This window comes from Mycteria americana, chromosome 1, assembly GCF_035582795.1.
Source record: "Mycteria americana isolate JAX WOST 10 ecotype Jacksonville Zoo and Gardens chromosome 1, USCA_MyAme_1.0, whole genome shotgun sequence".
In the NCBI taxonomy this organism is placed as follows: Eukaryota; Metazoa; Chordata; class Aves; order Ciconiiformes; family Ciconiidae; genus Mycteria; species Mycteria americana.
This window is the reverse complement of record NC_134365.1, coordinates 59,025,758-59,051,575: the sequence shown is the minus strand read 5'-3', so window position 1 is coordinate 59,051,575 and position 25,818 is coordinate 59,025,758. Positions and strand designations below refer to the sequence as shown.

At 47.1% G+C, this 25,818-nt stretch overlaps 1 protein-coding gene across 1 annotated transcript in view; it reads right to left on the bottom strand.

The window, feature by feature from the left end:
- Window positions 1-24,799, bottom strand: part of CACNG2 (calcium voltage-gated channel auxiliary subunit gamma 2) — a 51,259-nt gene extending 26,460 nt beyond the window's left edge. The window contains exon 1 of the mRNA XM_075491689.1: window positions 24,589-24,799. Within this exon, the coding sequence (XP_075347804.1) occupies window positions 24,589-24,799 (211 nt within the window). The remainder of the gene's footprint in view (window positions 1-24,588) is intronic.
- Window positions 24,800-25,818: the final 1,019 nt, after the last annotated feature.

Below are 25,818 nucleotides of genomic sequence, written 5' to 3'. Positions count from 1 at the left end.
GACTGCAGGGACTAGAAATAGGGTGCGTGGGATTTCACTTACTGGTGCAGAGAGGCATCAGAGGTGTTCCCATGGGTTCACAGCCTCCAATGTGCACACAGTGAGCTCCCAAGGAGCTTGATACTGCAGAACACATTTTCCTACATCTCTTACTCTCTGGCTACTCTCTAGTTATTGTGATAAGGTAGATGAAGCACTGCTTTCTCTCTGCTTGTGTGCACCACCTAGGAAAAGTCATACAAGGTGCTTCCTTTGGCTTTCTTACAAGTATATGGCCAAAGCAGGGCTTACAGCTTATATTGATTTGAGACCTAAGATGGGCTATTTTCAGTTCTCGATCAGTACCTACTGAGGACTGCTAGAGTGAGGAGCTGGGATAAGTTTCAAAGGTGTGATGCACAAACCACTAAGACCGCAGTATTAATTTTAAAAAAGCCATATGCCTCTGGAATTTTGGGCGTGGCTGTTCTTCAGTGATATACCACATTCATTTGAAGTTCTGCTGGGATATGCTATCAAACCTGGCCCTGGCTGGATAAAGCCCTGAGCAAACTGGCCTGGCCTCACAGCTGACCTTGCTTTGAGCAGTAGCTTGTACTAGAGACTTTGTGAGGTCCCTTCCCACCTGAATGCTTCAGTTAGTTATCCTATGATTCAAACTTAATCAACACAACCGTCTGACCAACCTTTTCTTTACCAATACCCCCTGCCCTGTGATTGGAGGGTGTATATAAACAAGCACAACTGGAGGTGAAAGTCAGTGCTATGTCATTGCAAAGCCTGGCAAGCCAGTGCTAAAATACATACACAGCGTGATAATGACCAGACTACAAATACCTATAGAGCAACTGTAAAATTTTATCCTACCACAGGATCCGGCTGCTGAAACTTGTGTTATAACTAGAACTTACAAGGAGAAAAGGAATCAGATTGAAAAACATGTATAGGGAAAAACAGGCTTTCCCAGAGGGGCAACGTATTGACAGGCTTCTGTCAGTGCATCATATATTAAAGGAACTTCCATGCTAGTCTAAACATAGGAAAAGGATGAGTGCTCCAGCAGATCCACCCCATTGGCTGGTCACAATGTTATTTATAACTAGTAAGCCTCTGAGAACATTTTGGGATGGAAACCCAGACTTCACCTAAGATTTATGGTGCATTATTATTTCCAACTTAACAGTGAAACTGAATCAGAGAAAAAGGACTGAAACTGAACTCTAACTCAGGCCGCAGTGTTTTATTTGGCTTGGGGTGACCATGGGTCCCACCACGTTTAAGAAGTGCTGTGCGCAGAGCAGGAAAATTGGCATCCTGAAATCCCGATGAAGCAGTCTCAACAGCCAAAAAGCAATGCACTTCACTGGATGTTGCTGCATTCCGGTGGAAAGTAAAAAATCAGCTTGTAGTTCACAAGAAATTGCAGCAAGAATCCAAAATCCACTGACTCTTAAAACCACCAGTAAACCCCAGTTCCTTCCCTCTCCAGCCCTGGGCATAAGGTTTCCTCAGAGGCACGCCAGGTCATTTCTGGGCATGCACTTGCAGAAGAGAGGATCGGGATTATTAGTTTTGTCCCTTCTCCAGTGGGGCTTGTACAAGTTCATTCCATTACTGCACTGATGAGACTGGTGCAGGCAATGAGGTCATGACTGCAGTTACCTCGGACCTTCGAGGGTCTCTGGGGAATTGTAGCCCTTTTCTCTAGGAATGCAGCTGCACGCTTTCAACCTGCATTTATCCTACAAAGCAGTGTGTCTCGAATCGAAGTTCTGCACAACAGGATTCTTCATAATGGACTTGACAAATCTGGGGCAGTGCATAGAAAATCTCCCTGCAAGGGAACAGGTTGAGGTGCACTGACACCGATTTTCACTCTTCAGCAGATGGAAGGCTATTTAGAGGTGGAACACTGAAGATGGCGTTATTGCCAAGACTTGCACCCTGGGGTTGAAGGGAAGGGAGCTGTCAAACAGAGAGGTTATGCTGGTAAGAAACTCCCAGACCGCCCCAACTCCATTGCAGCAGGAGGACTGAATGATCAGTGACCTTGAGCAGATATTTCTTTTATGGGGGTAGAGGGCTTCATAAAGAATAGTTGTCCCTGTGGAATGTGTCCAAGGAGAGATTTGAGATGTGTCTGAAGAAAGAATCTAAGATGAAATAAGAAGCGTACAGCCATCCAAGCAGATGGAAAGTGGTAGCACTGACTGGCCTGACAGACTCATTTGTATGTGCATGGTGAAGCCTGGAGATGAGCTGCCAGGGATGGCTGAGCGCATTCTCTCCCTGAGGACTTCTGGATAGGATCCTTAGACTGGGATCTCCCTGTGAACTCAGTGAAGCATACACCAGTTCCAGACTGTGTTGCCATGCTCAATCGCTTGTGGGAGAGGAGTAGTGTAAAGACAGTCTTGCCACTCTGGACTTCAGAGGTTACTCTGGCGGGGGTCAGAATCTTCACTCCTCTGCTGTAATGAAGGAAATGTCCCAGGCACGAATAGAGTCCCGGGGGGGTCACACAAAATAAAGCTAAGACGAGCATGCTTCAGCTTCTGATGAATGGCAAAAGGAGAGGGATGAACAGGCTTTTCCATTTGTTGCCCCATCCTGCCAGTAGCTATTGGACTCTGTAAGGCTGCTGAGGTATTGCTAACTCACTGTGTTAGAATCTGCTTGTTAACTCCCCATGGATATAAGAGAGGAGTGAGGGCTCGTTTGGGAAAAGGCAGAAAGAGAGGGAGTATGGAAGAGATCTTGGAAGGAAAGCCAAGGACAATCAGATATAGTCATGATGCTTTGGCTGGGATCTATCTTGAATAACACTTCCGAATTGCCCGTAAAGTCAAGATCCTGGCAGAGGATGGATCTGGATGCTAACTCAGCATTTGTGTGCTATGGTGAGAATACCATGGGGACTCAGTCCATTTTCCTCATTGAAATGATCAACTCAAGTGAATTAACTGGGTTTCCACCTCACCCAACCTAAATCATCCTCCTTTGAAGTTCTCCTTCCTCATTCATGCTATGTTTGTGCCCTATATATAAAATCCAATGTGTCTCAAAGGCAGCTGGAGCAGAAACCACAGAAGGGACACAGAGGCCTTTTATCCAAAACAGACCTACACAGAAAATTAATCCCATTTTTGGACACTGTAACAGCTCTCAGATTAGAGAGACAGAAGAAGGTAGCACGGCTGGAACTGCTGACTATACCTCTGCTTGCTGCCCTTGAAAGGAACTGATTCAGGGGACTTTGCTCACCCACACTAAAATACTTGGTGAGTTGGTGGAAGGTGGAAAACCTTGTCCTGATGTTACATAAGCACATCGTGTAACTTAAACTGAGGGATCAGTTCAACTCTGTAACTGTGAGCAGGCATAACTGTAGTGAAGTAAAATTGTTATAAGAAGGAGTGAGGAGGGGTTTAGGGACTGACTTTTCTGTGATATCTCTCAGGGAGAAAATCTCAATGAAAGCCACCAGTATTAATGAAAGCCAATTGGAACTTGATAGGAATTATTTTGGTATTTTGTCAGCGTTGGTTGGAACACAGGGATTTAGGAAGATTTCCTTTGTAGAAGCACATCTAGGAATGCTGTGCTGTCTCTTCTGAGCCTTGAGATGCACAAGCCTTTGGGAATTTGTATTTCTCTCAGGACCTGGTTTGTATTCAGCTTTCCAGATTTTTATGGGAGACCAGCAAACCCACTTTACCGGCACCCGTTAACTGGATGAGAACACACGAGCACAGACACAAATCCTACCTACGTGCTGTAAGGGAACCAGAAGGTTGGAAGGGAAATTCAGGTTGCCAGCTCTAATCACTGCACCTCTTCTAAAAATCACCCCCACGAGCTAAGGAGAGGAGAGCCAGGATGGATAAACAAATACCTTTTCACAGTAGGGTAAACTGCCAAGTCCCAAAGAACGGGTTTCAAGAAAGCCCTTCTCAAATCATTAAACAGGTCATATCAAAGAAATGGCACATGAGAAAGTGGCCTCTGTTGCCCACTGTCATGATGGGTCCAGGAACTGGAGTGGGAAGGGGACACGGTAAGTGGGGACCAGCACAGCATGTAGGGATCCCAGAGAAAGGCACATGCTACAGCTGAGACGTTTCCTAACTGCATTTGCTGGTATTGCACTTATCTCTGACCAGAGCCATTCGTTGCTCTTTCTTGGGAGCGCACAAACATTCCCTCACATTTAAAAGGAAGGAGAAGGAAGAGCTCAGCTGCAGGGGGGAATAGAGAAATCAGAGAGCAAAGGAGGGAGCAGTGAAGGAAAGAGCAGGTATAGTGCACGTCCGATGATGTCCATCTGTTCCTCATTAACCAGATGTCCCCCACCCACCTCCTGAAGTGCCATTGACTGTGTATTGTCAGGACAAGAAGGGGATAACAATGCCACCATGGCGCAGACATTCATACACCAACAGGAGTCCTGCCATGCAGCCATCCCTCCCTCTACTACCCTTCCAGATTGGATGCCAAGTCCCTCTTTTTCCTAATCAGCTTTTAAACAGTTACATCCTCATAAAGCTTCTTGCATTATAATTGCCATGTGTTTCATCCTGCTCTGAAAATGGCAAGTTATTTCAGCCCAGTTTACCAGAATCAGACCTTACTTCCTGTAAGTGTGTCACCACTTCCTGCAGTATTTAAATGAGAGTAGAGTGAATCCTTGATTTAAAAAGTGATTTCTGCTTGCCAAACTTCATCATTTTAAGAGTCAGAGAGTCCTTGGATTCACACCTGTATCCAAAGAACAGCAATAGATTTATGGACAATTCAACCTACTAAAGATTATTCAGAAATGCAGGAAGAGCCATAAATTACTTTGTCTATGTTGTTAGCCAAGGATCATTTATAATAAGAGCCCATCGAGTCATCCTTACTCCAAGGGTGATCTGTGCCTTGGTCTGTGTGTGGGCATGTCAGTGTAGGAAGACTCTGTCTCATACCCTAGGCTGTATTCACAGCCTGTTCATGAGAAGCCTTCCCTTAGCTCCATGTCCCTGGTGAAACCAAAGCACTCTGTCCTCTACCCTCTAAATCACACCACAGCACAACTCATAAATTGTAGTGTGCAAATGGAGCATCTGCGGAGCTGCAGCCACAGATAGCGTGATGTTTCCACCTATTTCCCTTTATAAAAACATGCAGGTTATGCTGTGCACCGGGTCTCTGACTCATGTAAGAGCTAGAAGCTAATCTGTGTCCTGATCTTGTCTTTTTGCTCTGAGCTCCTGTGCAAGGAACTTAAATGGGTGGGGGAGATCCAGGTGTCCTCCAGAGCCAGCAGCTCTGAACACTTGCCAGATGAGCAGCTGAAGGCCCCAACCGCCTGTAGAGATAAATGTTTCTACCTCTTTCAAAGTCATTGTACTTATTGAGCCTGCAATGCTACTAGAATAGCACTAGATTTAAATGCCTCTTCCCTGGGTGCCAGCTATTGAACAACTGGTCCTGAGCCTCATGTTGATGTGGGACCTCTGCATGAGTTGCGCGCTCTCCTTGATGTCACGGTGTTATTACATTGCTGTAACTATGAGAGTAGCTTCAGTGTGGATGCCTGCTCACTATTAGGCAGAAGAGTCCTTCGTACATCACTGACAGTAGTTGGTCCTTGAACCCTGGCGGGTGACGACTGAGACTGAACACAGGGGTGGTGGGATTGCTGAGCCCTATGAACATTACAAAAAGCTGAACGAAGCCAGGTAAGGATGGAAAGGATTAAAGAAAGGCTTGGGTGAGGAACAAAACAGGAAACTTCATCAAGAGACAGGAGAGAATGGATGGCAGAGAGGGGAGTGAATGTTTTTTGAAAGAAAAAAGCCTAATTTGGTGAAGGGAATAACCATGTTCAGAAAAGACAAATTACGAGCTGGCAATCTGAAGGCAGGAGAACCCCACTGAGTCAAAGGGAGAGGGAGCAGTGGGTGGGGACATTGTGTTTGTTGTTTTCTCATGATCTGTATTTTCTGAGAGATGCTGCATTCAGACATTATGTGCAAAGTTCATCTTTATCACACATGTGTTACATCTAGCAGTGCCTGATGAATTAAAGTGTAACCCAGAAGGCTCATGCCTCATGATAGGGTTCTGTGAAAGGCTGCACTGAAGCTACCTGGGGAAGCCGTGCGAGTCTGCAGGGAGAGGCAACTGCAGTAGGAGGTCAAGCTCTCAGGAAGGGATGGTCGATAGAGGCTCTGTGCCCCTCAAACATCCCTGGAGATGCCCAGTCAGGTGTAGTGCTTTTGTCTCTCTTTACGCTCCAGAGGCTAAAAGCACATTGGAAACTCAGCAGCTGGATTCTGCGGCAGCAATCTGATGAGTGTCCAACAAATGGCTCCCAGCCAGATTTGTGACAACCTGATCAATCAAATTCAGAAAATCCCTTTTTAGCTCCACAGCTGACATTGGAAAAGATCTGGGAACATGTTTGGGAATTGAAGGCACCTGCTGAACATGAATGAGAAAGAAAAAAACCCAAAGACAAGCAGGTGGAGAAAGAAATGAATGGACGATGGTGAGATGATTCCTTGTGCTGGTGTGTGGAAGAAAGCAAGCAATGTGAGGTGCCAAAGTGTGTCTTTGCCTGCATCATGTAGCACACATGAGGCTGCGCTGCGGTGGCAAGTTAATGTGGGTGCATTTCCATGTCTTGCTTTTGCAGCAGAAAAACACACCTGAAAATTTCTCCAGGTGAGTTACAACTGACATGGAAAGCCTGAGGAGAAAGCTGGAATCCAGCAAGACATGGAAAGGCATACCCACAGTGACTGTTGTTGCTATTAAACACCATCTGTCACAGATGTACACAGGAACTCGGTACTGGATCTTTCTTACATCACAAAGGTTAAATGAGATAGTCTGCGTCTTAGCCTCACATGCATCATCGCTGAACATAAGAATCAGTGGTTTATGCTCACTTGTAGTAGCAATGGATTTGACCCAATATGTCAACTTCAGGCCTTACTCCCCTGACACTGCCCAAGGCTTCAACAGCATGGCTTTTCTTTTTCTTTTTTCCTTTGCTGTTTTCTTCTTCTCACTCAAAGCATTGTAGAGTTGGTTTGTTTTTTTAAAAAAATCTTTTTTAGGTACCAAGTAAGTCTGCAACTGCAGCAAGAGCAATACCCCAGTGTTCTCTCTTCCCCCTTTGGTTCTAAAAACCTCTGAGTATCAAACGGGCTTTGCTTTGGAGAGAAAAAAGATACTAATGAATGACTTAAAATAGTTCTGCTGAGGAAAATATGAGTTTGATTTCAATTGCAGAGTGAATAACTTTTTTCCTGGCTCACTCACTGACTCCAATAGAAGACCAGCAAGATCTGATGCGGCTCCTGCAGAGACCTCCCATCTTCAAAGAATCTGTGAGCTTGCAAGAAGTACTGTAGAGCTTGAATCGGCTCTAATACATTACTGATTGCAATCCATGACATTTCTGTGGTGCTTTAGAGATCATCTATGTAGTTCACACTTGGAAAACAGGTAATACCCTTCTGTGGTGTAATAGGCAGTGGGGCCAGGTAAACAGCCCTCTGGAAGGATGGTGGAGTGATCTGGATATGGACTTAGGACTTGACGAAAAGTGAGTTCAGCTCTGCCACAGTCTTTGTGTATATTTGGCTAACCACTTAACCTTCCTGTGTTCGAAATTTTCCATGTATAGAATGGGCATGGGAGCATTTTCTAGTGCTCCAGGGACACTGGGTGATGAAATGCATCAAGGAGTGAAAAACCATGCACTAGCAGAATGACTTCTGTTGCTGTGAGCAGAGGACAGCAATGGCATGCTTAGAAAACACAAGTTGAAACCTCACCAGCAGCATTGTTTTTGCTGACAAAAAATGGGACATTTCCTTCAGTAAATCATCTGTTAGTCTTTGTTTACCTGACCAGCGATGGCACTAGTGGGTTGGGAATGTCATCCTGATTGGTACCAGTAAAACTTTCATGCCACAATCTGCCACTCTCTATTCTGGAGGTGCCATGTGTGTCATGGAAAATAAACTTATTTTGAGAGGTTTAAAAATGTTATTGAGACTATTCTTATGTTCCTTCTCTGTGAAAGCAAGCATCAGTTACTACTCAACTAACCACACAGACCTCACAGGAGGCCATAATGATCTTTACAAATATCCTAGAATAGACTTTCTATGCATAAAAATGTCAACATTTTAAACTCTTGCCATTCAAAATGACTTCTGTAGGGAAGCTGTGGAATTCCAGCTTTCTCAGTGGTATCTGAAACAGGATGGATGGTGTGGGGTTTAAAGGTGGCTTTGTGCTGAGTTTGTATTTTTCTGACCATCAGACCAGAAGAGATTGGCTTAGTCTCTGATGCAAGTTCGAGTCACCTCAGGGCTGTTCTAACATATACCTGACCAAATCATAACTCAAAACAAGGTACCACTGAAGCAGGGGACTCCTGGAACATGATGTCTTGTTACTTGCACTATTTGTCCTTTGGCCACATCCCCTAATTGAGGGGAGGTTTATGCATTTCTTGGCTACGTGGGGGTTTCCCTATAACAGGGAACTTAAACCAGCAATGTGCAGCAATGTTAGCAGAGGGTGGGATCTCCTTCTGACTCTACGGAGTCAGGCAGCAATACAATCAACTGGAATAGCATGATGTTTTCTGTTCCAAAAAAAAGAAGTCACTGGCTCAAGACTAGATCTTGCCTGTTTTGGGCCTTGGGCAGGTGTTGTTTTGGAGGGGACAAATCACAAAAGTCAGAGTGTCTGTTTAAACTAATAAACGAGACAAATGCACATTTTCCAGGGAAGAGATACTTCAGCCATGAAAAGAGGCCGTAACCAGGTGCACTAGAAGGCCACGCAGCAAACCCTTCTCATCATTCCCCTGACATACTCCAGCAGGGCTCCTGGTGAGTTTGAGAGATGGTATCTGAGGAACCCAGCATGATCCCATGACCCAGCAAAAACCTGTATGACACAGCACTACCTGACATAACCAGTGCAAAATCACCACGATAACCTAGCATGACCCACAGGATTGACCCTGTGACAACATTTGATTTATTACAAATGACATGGATTTAATCACTCACCGGAGAGCGCCGAATGACGCAGCACAGTGTTGCTCACTGTGGCTCTGCTGAACTGGCATGCACTGATTGGCTTCGGGAACACACCCATTGGGTGATTCATCCAATTAAAGAGCAGCCAATCCTCCCAACGCTAATGAAATACATCTCTATTTTACTTGTAGCACTTTCTAGCAACCCATTTAGGCTTTTCTGCTGCTCTCATCACCCTAAGGTATGAGCACATCGTAATTGATGGACAGCTGGTTTGCAGTTGAGGCTAAAAGGAAAACCTGGTTCCTAATAGGATAGAGTTGAATAATTTGTGAGTTTATAATCAGAATACAAATGTTCAGACAGCTAATTAATTGCTATACTGGCTTAGTACAGGTTGGATGATGTCCTCCACCCCAATAACATTAACATAGAACTGGTAAGGACTGTGTGCACTAAGCAAACCAGTGTTAAAACATTGTTGTAAAGTGTGCAAACTATATCTCAAGTACGGTTTGAGATTTCCTGCAGACCATGAGAAAGACTCTGTGGTTCTTCTCCACTGGAAGGAAAAGTAAAGATAGCTTCAAGGTGCATAGCAAACTGCCCACTAAGATTACTAATGTATTAGCATATGTCAGCCAGAGCATAGATACAGCGCTTGGTCCTCAAACTCATTCCACTTGTTTCACCCTGTTTAATAGCACAAAACAACAAATAATTTTGCTTAAATTCCATCTGAAGACATTCTGTATGTGGGGGAAATCCTGGATGACATTAAGTTCAGGGACATGTGAATGTGATGGTAGTTTAAGACTCTTTTCTCCTCCTCTGTCATTCTGGACCGAGTATAATCCAGACATGCTGGCAGATCTAGTCCACATGTGAAGGACAGCCAGTAGGGTCTGTCATGAACTAACCTGGTTCAATAGTATTGTCTCAACCTTCATAATAGACCTAATTTTTCCTGTTAGAGCCTCAATTTCCCCTACTCCTTTTGCATGTTCCTTGGTCTAACATGCATGAGGTCCCAGCTCACTTCCTTCCCTGCATGAAAATTAAATCTCCCCTCAGCTGTAGGCTCTACCCCAATTCCCCACTCATTTTGCTGCTGTACAATTAAAAACCAGATTCTTCTTCATTCACTGTCACCATCCTCCTAATCTAATGCCCTGGTGTTATTTTCATAACAGCATGTAGAGATGTGAACTGATCTGCCTCCCATCTTGTCATCTTCTCTCTCATATCCGACCCAGTTCCCAGGGTCTGATTTTGTACAACTATGAACATTTATTCTTGAAAATTGATCATTGGCCCAGAGGCTAAATGTTTGTTATCCGGAAAAAAAAATAGACGGCATTACAGTTATTCTTATTTTAGGTCCTGAAAAGGGCAGGAAGTCCTACTACATTAGCAGTGAAAGGAACAAGGGTGGCTCAGGAGGGTCTTGGCAGGTTCATAAAGTCACAACATTTGAAAGCAAAGTCCACATTTAATCACCTATCAACAATTTATCAATAGCTCAGTGATTAAAAACAAAGCTCTCACACTTCATTAAACACATTCAGTGCCGTTTGCTCTGCATTCCAAATGGCTGAACTGATGTTCCAATGCAGCCTATTTTTAGTATTTCTGATTAGTTCATTATTTAGGAAAAGCTACTGACTGTGTATCTGTTGCAGAGATCTAATTCTTCACGTGGATCCCAAAGAAGAGCAGGGCTTCATATCGGTCTTAAGAATTTGTTTGGATGTGGGTTCAACCTCTGACCCTGTGGTGCAGCTCAGCGAAGTGATGGCCATGGAGCTTTCCTCTCCTTGAGTCCTTTCCTTTGTTTTTGTTATGGGGAAGAAGCCACGTACACCTTTTTCCAAGAAAACTAAGATCAAGAATGACAGAAAACTAGCAGTCTCAGTGAGAATTAAACAAGATACTCAAAATAAGTGATCTCTTGGGTGTCTGAGTAAATTACCACCTCCAGATCAGATTTTATTTATTTTCAGAACAAACTATTTCTTTGCTGGTAAATCCTGCAGTTTTGTCATGAGTCCAATGAATTTTCACTGGTAAGTGACAACCCTAGAGACAGAAGTGGCCGTGTATCCCCAGGGCAGATACCACATGGGCAAAAGCATTCCAGCATTGCCTCTTCAGCAAGCTTCAGCCCTCATGTGAAAGGACAGGATCTGCAGGTCACATGGAGATTAGTCTCCGTGTCCTTCAGCCCTGCCTGCTAGAACTGCAAAGGAGAAATCCAGCTGTGATGGCATCTTCTGGCTCCAGATTTCTCAAGCACTCGGAGACATGTCTGGGACCAAGCTCCCTTTCAGAACTCCAAATAATACAGTACCCCTCCCATAGGAACAGAATGAGATGTGATCATTCTTTCCTTTCAGACCACCTGTGGCTACCAAGCATGGGGAAGAAACCCCTCCAACCACACAGGCATGCCCGTATGGGGATACGGGAATTAGATTTGGATCGAGAGCCGAGAGAGGCTCTTACTGTAAGTCTCCATGGCACAATGTAATGTGACCTTGCATGGGTCTTGGAAGCAGCACACCTGAGTAAGCGCTGCATCCTGACAGCTCTCAGACACATTGCTAATTTGCCTGTGCAGAGCACCATGCTTGAGTAGCTATTAGGGCTTGAAATACCCAGGCTAGCTTGCTTAGACTTATTCGGGTATCTCCTTCTGGCACTGCCTGATGCTGGGCAGACGTGTCCTGTTCTGCATTCTGCTCTGCCTGGAGAAGGAAAGGAGATGAAGTCAGTTCTAGGTGTAATATCCTCTTACTGATGTCAAAAGCAACAATGCAGAAACAAGTTCTACACGTTTGCTGTCTTCTGCTTTGCTGCCTTTCATATGTCATTTGTCATCTTATTTTGTCACTTCTCTGATGTAGGGACGACAGCTTTTGTGTACGCACAGTGTCTAGCATAAAGGTGTTTCCACCCTACGTGAAGCATTTTGGTGCAGCCGCGATGGCACAATGGCAATAAAAAGTGAAATACTCAGAAACCCTCTGCTGAAGAGCAGCAGCCAGAGAGGAACATTAAGTTCTGGTTCCCCTGCTTTACCAAAGATAATCTGGCCAAACCATGGGTTCTCTGCCATGAAAACTGTACCCCAGGCCTCCAGAAGAAGGACAAATTCATGTGCTTACAGCTGTGAGACCGGCAGAGAGCCTCAGTGGAGGAGGTGGCCATGCCTGCCTTAAGTTGCTTACATAGATAAATTTCTTGGCATCACCAAGTCGGGACAAAAATTTTATACTCCAGCTCCTTTGATTCTTCCTCTCCCCAGCTTTCCTTTGTCAGACTTTACCGCACAGAGCCACGACCACTGGTCACACTTTCCAAATTGCTGCAGATCCATGGCTGGTTGATTTGTGTGATTGATCCTGCCCTGTCTATGTGCATCTAAACCCTTCTCTTCATGGGCTGGAGCAGGGGGGAGAGGGAGAAAAGGCCTTTAGGGGTGGCAGATGCTGGCATCAGACAGGAGAAAATCCATCCCATTCCACTAGGCAGAGAAGATGAATAAGGAGGTCTGTCTCTCCATCCATCAGCTCCAGCTGATATTCCTGGTTCCCTCAGCAATTCAGGTGTCTCCTATCTCTGAGTCCCAGGGTTTCTCCTGACTCACCCTCCTCTTTCAGACCATATTTCTCAATTATCTCCTTCCAGCACTCACACTGCATTCCTATTACCACTTCCCCATGCCATGCCGTGACCAAGTCCTAGGTCCTCTCTTGCCTAGTGTTTCCTTCTGGCCAGCTGTGCTTTCCAGCTGCCACAGACCCTCCCAGCCCCAACCGTCCCTCTGTTTCCAGCATGCAGAGATGCTTTCCTCCACAGCTGAGTCAGTCTACTCCCAGAAACAAGCCATCGCTTCACTTTCTGCAGAAGAGTATAAATCCTCCCTGGCTCTGGTGCCTTTACATCCTCACAGTGCTCTTTCTCACAGTCTTGCTTTGCTCTGAATGCTTTCCCCCTCGCTGTTCCTGTAAATGTGGGCCAAGCTGTAATGATGCAGCACACAGAAAAACACCTTTCTCCTGTGATCTTAGACAGCCCCTAGAATTAATTCCTGGAAAGCCATTCTTGGCGTTTCTGAGTTATGCTTTCCTGCGAACACACGGACGAAGTAATGACTGAAGAGGGGAAGAGTGGAGTGATGATTGGGGAAGAGTGGTGCAATGATTAGGCGGTCACCTGAAATTTAGGAAAATTGTCAATCCCATGCTTTTCCTGTGTGCTGTGCTGCTGTTTGCATTGCAGTTCACTCAGCAGGGTAGACATATTTGTTTCTCTGTTGCTCCCTTTCCCAACAGCAAAACAGCTGCACTGCTCTGCTCTGCTCTTGGCAGTTGTTTCCTTCGAGACTATCGAGTACACTTGCAATGGAGGTGTCTCAGCTAGAGGACACTGTGCAACGTTCAGCTCCAATTAATCTTTAACATCAAGCCTGTTTGCAGCTGCTGTTACCCCAAACCCTTGCACTTCATGATAGACCCTGTCATCCTCCCTGGTTTCCTCCCAAACCTCCTATTGGACTTTTATGTGAATTTTCTCTTCCTTGAAAGGAATACATGGCTCCCACTTTTGGAGACACAAGGGGAGCAGGAGAGATGTAAACAACTCCATGACTGGAAGCCTTAGGAGACTAGCCCACTGTGCAATCCCTCCCAGCCTGGAAAATATGAAGGAACCTAGCCCTGGTTATTTCTTGAGGGAGAAGCTACGTGTCTCCAATTCTGTTGTTTTACAGGTCAACTTACAATTTCTCTTTGTGCTGCATACACTGAGATGATAGGGCTCCAGGCAGGCAAATTATTTGACGAATATCTGGGACAGAGGCTTCTACACCAAACGGTAGCACCCCCCCCATCCCAAAAGCACACACTACAGGGATGCTCGGAAGCGAGTTGGCAGAGATAGGAGCCTGGAGATGGCTATTCCTGGACCTTTCCTCTCCCCCTGCTGCATTTCCACAATGCGTTGGGTGTCTCTGCGTCTCACTCAGTAGTTTCCTCTGGACACCAGCCCCTCTTGCTGTCCCCAAAATACTCTAAACCAGCTCTTCACCCTGCCTTCAATGTTCCCACTGTCTGTGGCCAAGTATGAACTCCCAAACACAGGAAACCATCCATCCTGTGCTCATGTCATTCAGTAAAACTTGATAGTCACTTCAACCTATTCCCTGTACTTTATTTCAACTCTCAAGAACCATTCCTTAGTCTCTGAATATTTGATTTGTCTTCCCCCCCTCCGCCTTCACGCAAGATGACATTCTTTTCTGCTCGAGTCCTTTCAGGCGCTACTGATCTTGAAGTTCCCCAATTACAACCACTTTTCTTGTGATGGTGACACCTTAAGAGACAACAGCAGCTGCCTATAAAGGGCCTCTGCCATCTGTTTCCTCTGCCACTTCTTTGAGACAGCTCTATCTATATACAGAAAAATATTTATCACAGTTCATTCACTCCCTCACTCAAAAATGAGCAAGAGAAAAATGTCTTCTTTTATGATTCTGCCACTGCCCTTCAAAAACCCGTGACCCTCAGCCTAAGGAAAAGGGCAATCTAAATGCTTGAATCTAAAAGGAAACAGCAGAAATTCTTGATGATTGATCCCTTGAGACCCTGTACTCTGAAGGCAATTCTGGGGGGCATCTGCATTCGGAAATGAGTCCTCATGGCTGTCTGAAAGGCAAAAGTCAGAGCCAGGCCCCTTCATCTGAGCCACCAAGCTTTCATACCGACCATATCTTAAAGGAGATGCACATGTGCACGTCTGCACATACACACACATGAATACACTTAGTTGTCAATCCTGTTCTACCACCTCTCCACGGAGGCTGAACGGGATGGGATCAAGGGGAGTAGTTCCTTCCCAGAAGGACTATGGGCTAGAAATTTAAAGGGAAGAGAAGAAATGTCATCAGGGGTGAGGGCTAGCAGAGAAAATGGCAGACATGAGAGATGACATGGAGAAAAAGGGAAGAAAAGAAGAAACAGTGAATTCTGAAGGGGACTGATGGAGTGAATGAAGAAAGATTGAAACCAAGAATGAAAAAAAAAACTAAGGAAGAAAAGTATTAGGCAACATCTTCAGGAGGAAATAAAGCTCCAGGAACAGGTTCTCAGAAATTTACTGGTTACAATGGATAGGTCACAGTAAGGTTGCAGGAGTCAGCAAATAGGGTTGGATCAGAAGTGGTTTGATTGACAGTGCTTGGTCTATGATACTGAATGAACATGACCATAAACCTGGGAAATATTCAGTGTTCAAGTGTGATCCATCGCACTGCAGCTACACTGGTGGTATAAACAAGACCTGAAGAAAAAAAGAAGTTCTCTGAGTGATAGCAAATTTAAGAATGAAATGTAGTTATGAAGCAGTGGGAGGAGAAAAATAAAACAGACACTAAAAAAAAATCATGTTCAGGAGGAGAATGAAAACTGAGAAATAGGAAGAGAAAAATCAGAAAGGGATAGAAAATTCAGGGGACGGAGGTGGATAGTGTTATTCTTTATTTGACAGAATGTATACTTTATACAACAAGCTAAATCAGAAATTTATAGTTGTTTGCTTCTAGCAAAAACACACATCAGAAAAATTCCTACCCGTGGATAGGATGGCATTGCATTCTCAAGTTTTTGTATACCATCCTCATTTTCTGTTTTTCACAGATAGCAGGTAGAAGTATATGCTCTGGGGGAATAGGAGGTGCAGGATAAAGTCCATATGCTTCTCTGGGGAGTTACAGATTTGATAGGAAGCTAGTATAAAAACTTCAGCAGCCTGTGCCACAAAACCAGAAGTGGAGTTCACCTATCCTGCAGGGCTTGTTATGAAAATTCTGCCTAGTTTGGAATTTTATGGGACAGCTTTTCTGTAACACAAAGAGGATAAATGGAGCTGGGAGACAGAAAGCTGTCAGTAAATAAAAGAGATTCAATAAAAGATAGAAATGCAGAAAGAAGAAAAAGAGAAAGGTGAATGTCAGGGGGTTCATGGTCACCTCTGCCATTTTACACACTCGCCGATCCAAGGTGAGGAGACCGTAAGAGGATTTTTGCCCCACAGGGAGGGCAGCCAGATTGAATTTTTCTAATGAGGGTGAAAGACGATGAAAATGGAAATAGTTAAAAAGGGAGCTGCCGGACTGGCTGAACAGCTGGCATAAATAAGTGCAGAACCTCATTAACTTTGGGGCTGTCGCACCCACTCACACTGGAAGTGAACTGGGCCCCCGGTTTGTCGGGTATGGCACTGGCAAAGCGGGGACACGCAGTGACCTTGGGGGCATGGCTGTTCAAAGCACACGCAGCCCTTCCTCAGCCTCATTCTCCCCTTGCCTACACAGACAGCGTAAGCAGCATGGCTCCATCCGAGCCAGTGAGGTTGCATCAGTGCAAACGAAGGGAGAATCGAGCCTGGATCTCTTGTGCATAGAAACACTACAGTATTGTACGTCATCAGATGCCAGTTCAGTAATCATTTCCACAGATACAAGAGAAAAGAGACAACCTCGTTTCTAATTTAGTCGTGATAGCATCAAAGAGACCCAAAGCCTATTGCTTTCTGGGAAGCAGGGACTTCAACAATAATAATTCTTCGCACATATATAGCACCTTCATTGCTAACTACTTACTTTATACCCTGGGGTGTGAAGAAAAAGGACTCCACTTAATTCCATATGCTCTTAATTGCTCTCTATCCCAGATCCTTCCTAGAAAAATTTGATAGAAATACCTAACTTGCTGTTAATTTGTCAAATTAGGGCAGTCATTGACACCAGCAGAAACTCAGGCCTAGTTTGCATCTTATATTGCAACTGCATAGCATAGCATCTAGAAACAAAAGAAATGCCAGACTAAGTAAATCTGAGCTCCGTTTAATCCCTGACAAATGTTTCAGGGAAGAGGCAAGAACCACATGGCAGTCAGATAGGGGATAGACTGCCCTTGTGAAATGTTATCCTAGTTTTTATGGCGACTGGCTTAATTGCTGAATTACGAAACACCCAAAATGCTGTTCACATCCATTAGGAGGACGTTTAATTTTCGTGAACTCTGTCGTAAGTGCCCACTTGCTTGCTAAATGTTGTTAAAATTGTGGCCACGGGAGCTCTGGTGGCAATGAGTTCCACAGCCCTGATACGCATCAAATGAGAAAGCTTTAACTGGGTGTCCAGTGACTCACGTCAGGTCCTCCTGTCTGTGTGTTACAGAATGAGGAAGTCAAGAGCTACTGATCCGTCTTCTCTAGCCCAGTCATTATTCTATACAGTCCAATAACTTTCCCTCTCATTCACCTCCTTTTCCAGGCAAACACGTCTAGTCTTGCAAGCTGCCTTCATACCCACGGTCTTTCCTACTCCTCCTTGTCCCTGTCCCCCTTTTATGAACCCTCTTCTGACTTTGCAAAACCCCGCCTCGGATGGCCCTTGCTCCTGCACTCCCCGCTATCCCCCCTGCTCTACTCCTTATGCCTGGGGACTTGCTGGTGGTGGGTTTTCTGTCTACAGCCACGTGCTGCACTGGGCCACTAACAGCAATATCCCTGTTTCTGGCATCCAGTGAGCCGCGTGGTTCACGTGCAGCCCTGCATGGTATGCAATCCCCCTTTTCCCACCAGCCAGCAATACCCTCTGGCCTGGCTCACTAAGGTTCGTACAGCCGATCATTGAGATCCACTGGGCCTGGAGACCCCAGCCCCGTTCACCTCACCCCCTTAGGCGTTCCTGAGAATCTCAGAGAAAACCACCCCCCTGTAAACAGCTTGAAAAGGACGACTGCTTGCTGAGACACTTCTTCCTGACAACTGGAGATCCTCCACTGTAGTGCACAACAACTGCCCCAGGGTTATGGCTACAGAGACCCTTATTTTCCATTTGGATCCTGGCCTGATCCACGTCTGAGGGTTGCCAGGGAGGGTATTTAGGGCTGCCGTGAGCTCCTTCCAGCCCAGTTGCTGGCTGCATGCAGATGAGCCAGCTCATCAGCTGAGCTGCCAGTGAGCCCTCCGGCCATGGGAGGTTGGAGGCAGCAAAGTGGAGGGACGTTGGCTTGACCACAGGCAACGAGCAATGAGGGGAGCAGAAGGAAGGGCTTGGGTCTCACCCCCTTCAGAGGTAGCCGGGCTGCCCTGGGGGCAAGAGAAGACAGTGACAGCAACTGGTGTCATACACTGCCTCGAGGAGGGGGAACACTGGCCAGAGGAAGGAGGAGGGGGAGAGCCAGAGAGGGGTTGGAAAAGAGTTGCTTTAGAGTGTAGAGGCAGCACAGCTCCAAAAGGATGGGGTCCTTCAGCTGTGGGAATGACTGTACGTGAGACGGGGGAAAGCCAGGGGGAAATGACGGCAGAGAGAAGAGGAAAGAGGACAGAGAGATGAGACGGCAGGAGCAAAGGGGACAGAGGAGAGCAAGGACGAGATAATATAACAGAGGAAAGAGCAAGGGGGATGGGCCTCGGAGAACTTGGAGAGAAACAGGGAGAAATAATGAAGGAGAAGCTGCTTTTGAGAGAAAGCACAGAAGAGACATGAAGATGAAAGAGAAAAATAAAGAGGAAAAACAGGGGAGGGAAATGAGAACAAATTAAAATGGAGATGGATAGAATGAGTCAAAGATGGAGGGCAAGGAGAAAGCTGGGGTCACACAGGCAAGGGAAAAATAACTTCTAGGTGTATTGTATTTACAATACGTTCTGCGTATGCCTGACCTGTTCTGCGCTCTGTGTTTCCCCTGCCGGGTAGCTGTCGCCCTGGGATGGGGGCTGCGGGGGACGGAGACGGAGACGGAGCGAGAGCCCCGCTGCTAACCCATTCCCCGGCAGCAGCCCCCTTCCCTCCCCGAAAGCCCCCTGCGAGGGGGAAGGTTTCGTGCCCGTGACAGGCAGCAGCACATCCCCTGACAACGAGTGCAATATGGAAGGGAGAAGCAGCACAGAATGGAGCAGCGAGGGCTCCCCCTGGGATAAACCGGCTATGCTGGATTGGGAATCTGCTCTTAAAAGAGGGGCAGGGGGCAGAGCCATCTGAGAGCCTGAAATGTTCCCTGCTCCCCACGGCAACCTCCTCGCTATTGCTTTTAAATTAAATAAATATGGAGATTCTGCTGTCAAACCTCAGTGGTCCTCCTCCCCCAAAACTCTTGCTTAGATCGTACCAAACCGCAGCGAAGCAAGACGGGGGCTCAGAGGGCTGCATGGGGAAATGAATGGGTTAAAAGGGAAACACTGGATAGGAATAGCTCCTGGTCTCCCTGGCAAAGAGACATTTGTTCTATCTCTGTGTAATTTCTTTATACATTACTGCTGCCACACTGCATCTCCATGTCCCTCCCACTGCATTTCGCTCTCACTCTCTTCAGCAAGGCAATTTCTGGTGCATTTCAGGACAATATTAACCCATTCCTCTTTCTCTGGCAGTAGGAAGATTCATAATTTAAAAGCAATTTAAAAGTCACTTCTAGCAACTCACTGGTGAGGAACGGCATTTCCTTGTCAAATCTTACAAAGGAATTGAGCTTGCAGGTCCCAGCCCCTCGAATCCATACCTTCTCGGTGACTTAGAGTCAGGTGTGAATTTAAGCTGAGAGGAGAACCAAACCCATCCAAGTCTGAGATCCCGAGTAATGCTCCCTCACCATCAGCCACCCCACTTTTTAAAAATCCTTTCTCTTCCTCTTCATCCAAGGCCTGTCCAGCCCTGCATCCTGCTTCTCCCTGGCAGATGCAATGCCAGCAGCAATCAGCTATGTGCCGGGCCATTGCCTCCTGCTGCATCTCAGGGCTATGCGAGGCTGCTCCTGGTCCTGAACCGTGAAGACATGGAGACCCTGACTTAATTTACTGCTATTTTCACTACAGGTTTGGAAAAGCCCCTGGACTAGGACAGCAAGAGTCAGGGGACAGGACCCCGGCAGATTTGTGGATCCTTAGATGTAGGACGGCAGGCAATTCCGCAGCGCAAAACTAGGGACGCTGACAGAAACGAAGGGTGAAAGAAAGGAAATCGGGAAAGGTAAGACAGAAGATAAGGAAAAAACCCCTCATAAAATGGGCGTGAAAGGAAAGAGCTGGCCCAGGAGCAAACAGCAGTGGGAGAAGGCAGCGCAAGGAAGCGACGCAGCGCCAGAATTGTCTGGCAGAAGCTTGTCCACTGCCTGTGCCCTGCCTCACTTTGCTGTCAGCTCTTCATTTTTGCAAACACTGAAACTGCACTTAACTCTCATGTACTGTTCAGATATAACAAGCTGGAAAGGGAACAGATCAGCTCATTAATTTTCCTTGGGAAGGGTCTCTAGGCAGGAATTATTTTCTGCACCAACATCCATTCAATTACTTGCCTTCACACCAGTCAGATCTACAGGGATGTCTAACCCCATGCGCATCACTCATGCCTGCCTGCCCTGGACTCTTCTCTCCCTCCTTCTCAGTATAAAAGCCTCCCAGACCTATCCCTTTCCTAATAATAATGACAACATGACAAAACCAATAACCTGCAGATATAAAATACATTTCATTTACTTGCTTCATAAGACCCTGATAAGGCATCGTCGCTCACTTTTTGAGATCCTGTAGGAGATCTACAGGAGCTAATGAAAGACTTAGACAAGGCATCACTCATAATAAAAAGTGGTTTTAAAGCATTTAGTGCCAAGGAGGAATTAGGCTGGAAGATCTGCAGCCATTTCAAAGTTGTAAGAGGTGCAGTATCCATGTGTGGCATGAGCTTGCAGATCTCAATTGCTTGGTGTATGTGTGTGTTTTGTGCCTACGCAGTTAAAGGGCTGAGAAAGGCCCTTTTTCTTGAAGGGCAAAGATTTTTGAATGGCCTGGGGACACATTTGGGCAGCCCCAAAGACTGAGAAAAAATTATCTCAAGGAAGATTAGGAAAAAAATCAGAAGTGTGATCTGCGGTAATGTGAACTGACACCACCTTTCCTCTTTAGCCCTGCCATGGTGCAGGGGCTCACTGTAGGACACAAGAAAGGGGGGAAAGAAATCCTGATAGAGGAACATCTCAAATGGCATTTCTCTTTGGAGCAATACAAAGATCTGAAAACGCTGACTGAAAGTCCACTGTGGGGAACAGAATGTCTGAAGAGAGGGGAACTTGAAAATTGAAAGCCCAGGACTCAATTCTCCAAGAGGAACTTGCAATTCTGACCACAGCGTATCTGTGTGTACAGCCTGAGACTGAGTCCCCACACCCATTTTTGCTACTGGATGTCTTGGCCAAGAAAAGAAAAGACAATTTAGCACAGTATTTTGAACAGGAGGGGTCCACCATCTCTAACAGCCTACAGTGTTGACTAATGCCAGTGTTCCCCCACATCCCCAGAAATGAAGGCTACCTCATCAGAGGCTTCCTACCAGTAGCAGGAGGCAGTTTGGGCTCCTTCTTTGATTATTTTCTTGTAACAAAGCCTCCTGCCCTCCTCTTCACTACCTCCCCTCGCCCTGTAGACCTGCCCTGACGCCCACCCCAGGCAGCAGAAGCATGTCTGTCCCACACCCTTTGTCAGGTGTCTTTGCCACACCGTGGGCAGGGTGTGAGGAGAGTCCAAGGGTTTTGCCCTTTTTACAGCCTCCTGGGACGCAGCCCTTCCCACTACAAATCTGCCCACCCTCTGCATCGTGGGGGAAAGGAGCCTTTCTTGCACCCTCCTCCCTCCCACTCACCAGCAGGCAGTTTTCACCAGGGAGAGCGAGTCAACCAGGGACACCTTTCTGATTCCTTCTGCCAAGAAAGAAGATGACCCCCCCTAAGGTGATCAGACGTGACAGTAAGAGGCCTGCCGTCCAGGGGCTGGTGGGGATATTTGGCTGTGCTGTCCTGGGAGCAAAAGAGTGCCAGCCACCAGCCCATGCAGGCTGTGGGGCTGCGGGAAGCCAAGCAGAGGCATCCCGGCAGTGGCAGTGCCAGACCTGTGCCGTGCTGCCCCATGAAGCAAACCCGTGCCCAGGCCCTGCTCGGCATGTGTCCATAGGGCTGGTTTTGCCTTCTGCTGAGATGCTCTTGCTACCGAGCCTTTACCCAAGTTTTGGTGCAACCTGTGCCCTCAGGCTAGGGACTCAGAGAGGGGCTCAGCTCCTGTGTGGTGCATTGCACCCCCCTTACCTCGCTCGCCACTTCTGCCCAGCATCCAGGGGCTGGGGAAACGGGCCAGCCCAACCCTCACATGGCTGGGGCGAGCGAGAGCACCCTGCCAGGGCCATGCAGCTTGTGCTCAGGCTGCATTTCACACCCCTCATGCAGGGCTGCAGTTTGAGCCCGCTGGAGAGCATCAACAGGGAGGGCAGGGGGGACTGGGCTGGCAGCGCAGCGTTGGGGGGGCTGGGGGCACTCTGGAGCTTTTAATTGAAGCATCCTGGCACTTTCCTTTGCCATGCAAGCCACTTCTCCACAGTGCCTGTGGGGTCCTGTCAGATGTAAAGGAGAAGGAGCCCCGAGCTCCTCCGATCTGACAAACCTCACCCGCCCCTTCCTCCTCCCCCTCAGACCGCGTCCCTCTGGGTACGGCTCTGTGGGCAGATAGACATGATCTGAATTCACTGCCTCTCCCGGCCGGGGACCTCATACCTCCTGTCTCCACCCCAGCCTCCCTTCGCCCTCCAGCTTGGGGACACGGCTCAGGAAGGGACTTCTTCCCCGCAGCCTCCCTTCCCTGCATGGCTTTGCATTTGGGCTTCCTTTTTTTTTTTTTTCCCCCTTCCCTCTCTCATTAATTTTTAATTAAGGAGATGTCTCCTTCCCCAGTTGTAATGAATAGCTGTGTGAAAGGCTTTTCATTTTTTATTAATATATACCTCTATATATTTATCTATTTGGAGGAAATGTGTGCATGTGTGTGAGCGAGTGTGTTTAAAACATCCCCCATTAATTTACTGCTATTGATTTTCTGGCGTGGAGACAGCATATAGTATTCAGCATAGAGCTCCTCTGCAGGATATGTTAAAAGGCAGCAGTTTGGGTTGACAAAGGGCACTAAATGCAGTATGCGTCAAATAGACCATCGCTCAATGAAGTCACTTAGCTATTCAAAACATGTCCAGCCATCACTCAACCGTTTGCACCAAGAACGGGGGGGAAATTCGCGCTTCTTCCCGGACACAACCATTTCCAAACAGCAGCTTTAGCTTGCTTTGGTGAGAGACATCAGGACATACATAGTTTATTCCCCCCTCCCCACTGCCTTCCATCTCCCAGTGCCGGTCTTAGAAAATCAGTTCTGCGGTACCCACTCCCCGTTCTCTCCCATCGGGGAGCTCCAGGCACACCCAGCTCTGGTGGACACCGACAGACACAGGCATTATCCCTGGATGTCCATAAAGCCCCGGCAGCCCACCCTCCAGCTGGGAGCTGATTCATAAACAGGGCTTTTACAATGGGCTGTAATGTGCGCTCTTGTGCTCTCGCTCCCTCCTTCTCGCTACGTGTGTAACATAAACCACGCATTTACATCGGTTGCCCCTATCCCTCCAGCACAGGCTGAAGACCACCTCCCCAGCCCACACGTACGCCAATAGCAGTACTGAGCAACACATATTTAAAAGCGAATCACTGGTCCCTCTTTTCTTTCCCCCTCCCTTAGGAACGTCTGATTCCAGAAGTTGGCTGCGGCGGTGTCTCTTCTGCCATCAGACATGTCACTGAGTTGCTGTTCAGTTTCACCACATCAGACTTAGGCTGATTTTTCCATTCAGAGACTTGTTTATTTTTAGCTTACCATAAACCTTAAAAAAAAAAAAAAGCCCCAAACAAAAAGCCACCCCCCAACAACAAACAAACGAGGGAAAAATCCCAGCCCCAAACCAAACCAGTCAGCCTCCAACTAGACCCCTCTGCACCCAGCCCAGTGAGATGTGGTTGCTCACAGACATTACGAAATGCTCTGAACTCTGCTCAGGATGACTGGAATCGTCAGATTTACTGTACGAGGCATTTTGGACATAACAGGGTTGCTTCCCTTTCTCTCTTTTTCCCTCCTAAAGTGAACTAATAATTGCATCCGAAGTGCTTTGCAGTCACCCCCTCCCCACATCGCCCCTCACTCCCAGTCTTGTCTTTGCAAATAAGCCATTTGCAAAGAGAGCAATTATTTCACTCTGTGGTTACAGCCGGAGCACAGCAATCATACAGCATTTTGGCATCGCTTTCCCAGGCAATACAAACAAGCTGAAGACAGGCAGACTGCACGGTTGCTTTTTGAAAGGGTCTCTCAGTGTTTTTGTAACACACACATTATTCCAGTTGGAGGGGGGAAGTGAATTTTTGGGGAAGGGGGGGGAGGGGGAGGAAGAGGAAAGGAGAAGGGAACGGAGCAGAGAATGTTTTGCCTGTCTGCTTGCCTCTGTGCCCTGAGTAACTGAGCCCACCGCTCTCGATCCGTGGTGAAAGGAATGAAGTGAGAAAATGGTGGAATGTGGAGGGATTTATTTGGAGGGGGGGAGAAACATGGGGTGGTGGGAGAGGAAAGGGGGGGTGTGTGGAGATCCAGAATCAAATACCTTCCAGGCAGCAGGTTCTCCATAATCCAGAATGGGTCATGACTTCCTCGTTCTTTTTGCTGGTTTCGTTCTCACTGACAGTTTTAGTCTTGCAAACCCCTCTGGAGTAAAGCCAGTAGTCGGTCCCCACAGCTATGGTCATCAGGCTGAAGGCAGCGAAAGCACCAACGGTGGTTAAAAGCATCTGAACACCTCTGTCAAAGAGCCCCATAATTCTTCATTATACAAATACCCAACCGCCTTCTGATTCTTGGGGTGTGTGTGTTTAATAAAATAAAAGAATAATAATTCCGACTAATAATATAATGGGTATATATAGAGAGATAGATATCAAAAAAGGGAGGTAAGAAAGCCCACGGAAAAGAGTGTAAATTAGAAAGACCACACGGGAAGAGGCTTGCCTTTTAAATCGGAAACGTTCTGGTTGAAATATAAAAAAAGGAAAAAGGAAAAAGAAAAAAAAAAGAGAGAGAAAAGAACCAAGAAAAACCAAACAAATAAAGAGAGAACCCCCCCCAAAACGAGACGCCTTAATCCCTTTTTCTAAAATTCTGGTCTCCAGTTTCCATATGTAATGGCTAATTTGGAGATGGCTTCCACAGTGAACAGGGGAGCAGCAGCAGCATCCTCAACACAATCTCTCATTATCTGGACCTAGACAGTTAGAGACTGTAAGAGCAGAGATGCAACCTTCAGTCTTCTTGCTTAGCTCTGCAGCCTGCGCCATGAAAATCCTTTTCCTTCCCAGTTATCTTCCTTGGGTTTTTATTTTTTTTTTTTTTCCCGGCAGCGGCAGTCGCTCCAATCCTCTCTCACTTTTTCTTGCTCGCTTCTCCTTCCTTTCGCCCGCTCCTACCACCAAGCCAGACTGCCCAGTATACTGTAAGCCCTTGATTTCAGCTGAACAGGTGCCGAGGTCTTGCCTCCCATGGCTTTTCCGCACAGCCGCGGCGCTCGCTCCCGGCGGAGGTGGGCGAGGAGAGAGGGGGGCTCCTGCGGGGGGGAGGAGGGGGACAGGCGCGGCGCCCCTCCCGGGCGGGGGGCGCGGAGCGGAGCCCGGCTGCGGCACCCCCTGCCCCGCGGCGGCCCCCGGCGACTCCCGGGCCCCGCTACTGCATCAAGGCGGCGGCGGCGGCGGCGGCGCGGCGCTGGACGGCTCCCCCGCGGCGGCGGCGGCGGCGGCGGCGGCGGCCGGCGGTGCTGCAGGACAGCTCCCCGGGCGGCGGCGCG